The following is a 3,600-nucleotide window of genomic DNA, read 5'->3' as shown; positions in this document are numbered from 1 at the left end:
CGATCAGATTGTGGTAATAACGAACGCCATCCTGGCTAATGTAATTCGCGAATCCTGTTGGCAATATTCGTGGCCAGCTCACGGAAAATCTGTACGAGTCTAACTGTTCACGATCAAAAATAGAATAACTTTATTTTCATGTTATTTTATTTGGAATGCAACCCGATTAGACAGCTCCGAAAACAGTCTATTTTAACGTATCATACAAGACACTATTTGCATTCAAGTCCATTAGAATTTCCGCAATTACAAGCTGTCAACATTGTGCTCGAATCGGAGTAAAACTATGTTTCTATTGGTCCGCGTACATGTTTGAATTGTGTAGAATTATGTCAAGTATCGAAAGCAACATGGCCAAGGTGGTACTCGAAATTGCAACGTGGTTGCTCGAAACTCGCAGTTACATATTATATTTTTGATTAATTAAACTTCTCGTCCGATACAATTCGGGAAACTCCTCTAATAATTCTAGTACACAATGGCAAAATTGTCGAGCAACGTTTGATGTGAACGCATGCATCGCCCTTCTGTATCTCGCAATATAAATTCATGAAACATAACGTAGTTTATTTACCCCGAGTTGCTTTAGTAAGGCTACGTCTTCCTTGTACTTGTAATAAGAATCCGTGGCGACGTCACCTGTGACATTGGCGACAATACGGCCATCGTATCGATGACTGAATCGATCCCAAACACTTTCTCCTTTATCTGCATGTTTAAGATGGAGGAAAACGCTATAAAAGTTTTTCAGTTTGAAAAGGGAAAATTAAAATTTGAGACACCTACCGCTAACATTCCAAGCTCCTTCTATTTGGTATGCGGATGTCGCTGCTCCCAAGGTAAAATTCGTTGGAAATCTTAGATATTTATCGCTCTCCGAATCAAGAGTACCATTTGCACGGCTAGAAAAACCAAATTCAGAGTTTATTACGGATCGAAAGATGAATCTTTTAGTGTAAAATCGATATTATTCGTCAAATTTCTGATAAAAAAAAAATAGAATTAATATATTAATTGTATAAACACTCACAGTACAACGAAAAGAAGAATACACGACAGCCTGATGAACATGTTTCATGAAATACCAGAAATGCAATCATCGAAGTTTCTTATATATCATTTACATGTATGTTTCATACATGGAAACATTGGTCAATGTTTTTAAAACATTATTTTGTATTGACACGGACATACGTACGTACATACGATAATTTTAATATCCACTATTAGTTAACCAATTAAAGAGGATTTATCGCCACAGAATCCTGACCTCCAGACCTGACCAGAATAATGACCTCCAAAACAATATTCACACTATTAATTATTTTAAATGTTTACTGTGTTTTCGAATATCACGTTCGTTTTGTTGATAAACTGTCAGCCTAGTGTATTAATGCGTCGCCAAGGCTTCCCCACCAATCATCTTTTATCGTCCGATTAAAATGATATCCGTCTCCTATAGTACATACACATGCGCGTAAGATGGTAAATTCCAGTGAATGTAACCCTATGATGCCAACAACAGTGATCTTTCTCGTTTCGAGATAACATTGCATTTTTTCAAACAGTTTTAATTTGCCGAATCAACTGAATACTATAAATTGGTTCGGGTTAATATTTTGCAACGGGTCGCTCCGAGTTTGTGTTACAAACATGACGATAAACTCATGAATTAGCTACACCAAAATATATTCCATTCACTAATTACATTCATATTTTATCTATTATTATTCGTTATAATTTTAATAATCGATTAATTTATCGGAATAATACTGCGCTAATTCTGTACACGTTATGAAGGAAAACTTATAACTATGTAATATGTGAATATTGTGTCGTTTACATCATAATAAGTGAAGTTTTTAAATAAATTCACATTTTAAGATTTTACACACTTTATAATAATAGACATTCTTACACATCTGAGGTTACAAATAAATTACATACATATCTCGTGAACGAATGAATCAGTACAGATAGACGTTTGTCGGTCATGATCCGCGTTAAGTAATACTGAAACAGTTGCGACGCCCGCGCAGAGTACAAACTTTATTTATAGTAATTATTATGTTACTATCGATGATTTTCTTTTTTCGAAAAACCATATGTACGAGTATCCGAATAATCTCTATCGTGACAAGTATCGATGATAATTCACCATCTAGGGTCTCCGAGTAGGTCTTCAAATGGATCCTTGAGTGGGTGTTGGAGTGGATCTTGGAGTGAAAAGCGGAATTTCAGGTCTTGGAGTCGTTGGAACAATTATTGATAATGGAAGTTTTCTTTCAGCTGTAACTTGCTGCCACCATAAAGCAGATTGCTTCAAGGTCCGTGTCCTGTTTTGATCCGAGAAATCGACAGACACGATTCCGAAACGTTCGCTGCAAATTCGAGTATTAATATTAACTAATCAATTCGATATTTGAAGTGTACCGAAGTCTAACAACTGTCTTAATTACCTATATCCCCGTTGCCACTCAAAGTTGTCAAGAAGCGACCATAGATAGTACCCTTTCACGTTAACGCCATCGACGTACATGGCCAAAAGCATCTGCTCCAAATAATCGCGATAGTACTGAATTCTTTCCCAATCATGGTTGGTTCCAGTATCAGAGTAACCATTTTCAGTTATGTAGATTGGTGGATTTCCATATTTCGTTGCTAAATGACGAAGCAGGTATCGGAAACCCTCGGGTGCAACCTATCCAACACAAAAAAGAATGTAGAATGTTCTATAGCTGGCAAATTGTATCCAAGAAGATAAATAATTCTCGTGACATTTACTCTTAACCAGTCGGAAGCTGTCTTGGCCCAAGAAGGTTTATAGGATGCTACAAGACCCGCGTCGTTTTCATAAGATGGTACTGAACCTGATTCACCGGGTTCCATTAATTTCGAGGTGTAATGATTTACCGCTAGAAAGTCTGAGGCTCCCCTAACGAGAGAACGACAACAATCAATTAAGAAACTCTCGATTACTGCATTATCCAAATAAAAATGTGCCCGATTCTCCTCTATATGTCTCAAGAGCGCCCACATATGCTGTTTCTAACGTTGTTGTACTAATAAAATTTACTAAAAAACACTCTTACTCCAGTTTACCAAAGAAATTCTTACACTGCTAAACGAAAAGACGAGTGAAGAATACCTTATGTAGTCGATCCACTCGGGCTCGAACTCTGGCAAACGAGATCTCGCGTAACCCTGCTGCTTGCTCTTGGCGGCAATCATTTCCTTCATGATTTCCGGGTAGTCACCATTCTTGGCATAGATAGGATGCAAAGTCCAACCAGCAACGAATTCGAAACCGACCACCGCTGACAGTATGTCACTTGAATTCTTTGGTATGGGAGTGGGCAAATTGTACATGAATCCGACCTCGCCGTGCTGCGTTGGTTTGAACTCCTTTTCGTATATTCGGTAAGCTCTCGCGTGGGCTTTGATCGAGTTGTGGATGCAAAGATACTCGCCAATACCGTGTAGCTTCTTTCCAGGTGCGTTCACCCCGGTCGAGTAACCATCTATGCATACGGAGTGGGCTTCGTTTATCGGGATGAACCGCTTCACCTTATCTCCGTACTCTCTGTACAAGATTCTGGC

At 38.2% G+C, this 3,600-nt stretch overlaps 2 protein-coding genes across 2 annotated transcripts; both read right to left on the bottom strand.

The window, feature by feature from the left end:
- Positions 1–4: 4 nt before the first annotated feature.
- LOC128892624 (uncharacterized) lies at positions 5–1,088 on the bottom strand (the record flags this gene model as incomplete). The annotated part of the gene is made up of 4 exons (XM_054153149.1): positions 1,031–1,088; positions 787–902; positions 575–708; positions 5–103 (listed from the first exon to the last, which is right to left on the bottom strand). Coding segments are annotated over exons 1-4 (390 nt in total), but the record flags the coding sequence as incomplete, so codon positions are not given.
- A 789-nt stretch (positions 1,089–1,877) lies between these two features.
- On the bottom strand, positions 1,878–3,594 carry LOC128892622 (myrosinase 1-like; the record flags this gene model as incomplete). The annotated part of the gene is made up of 4 exons (XM_054153148.1): positions 1,878–2,381; positions 2,460–2,701; positions 2,785–2,935; positions 3,149–3,594. Coding segments are annotated over 4 exons (1,038 nt in total), but the record flags the coding sequence as incomplete, so codon positions are not given.
- Positions 3,595–3,600: the final 6 nt, after the last annotated feature.

This window comes from Hylaeus anthracinus, unplaced genomic scaffold (assembly GCF_026225885.1).
Source record: "Hylaeus anthracinus isolate JK02 unplaced genomic scaffold, UHH_iyHylAnth1.0_haploid 12390, whole genome shotgun sequence".
In the NCBI taxonomy this organism is placed as follows: domain Eukaryota; kingdom Metazoa; phylum Arthropoda; class Insecta; order Hymenoptera; family Colletidae; genus Hylaeus; species Hylaeus anthracinus.
Note: the sequence above shows the minus strand (reverse complement) of the source record. Positions and strands in the feature narration are given on the sequence as shown.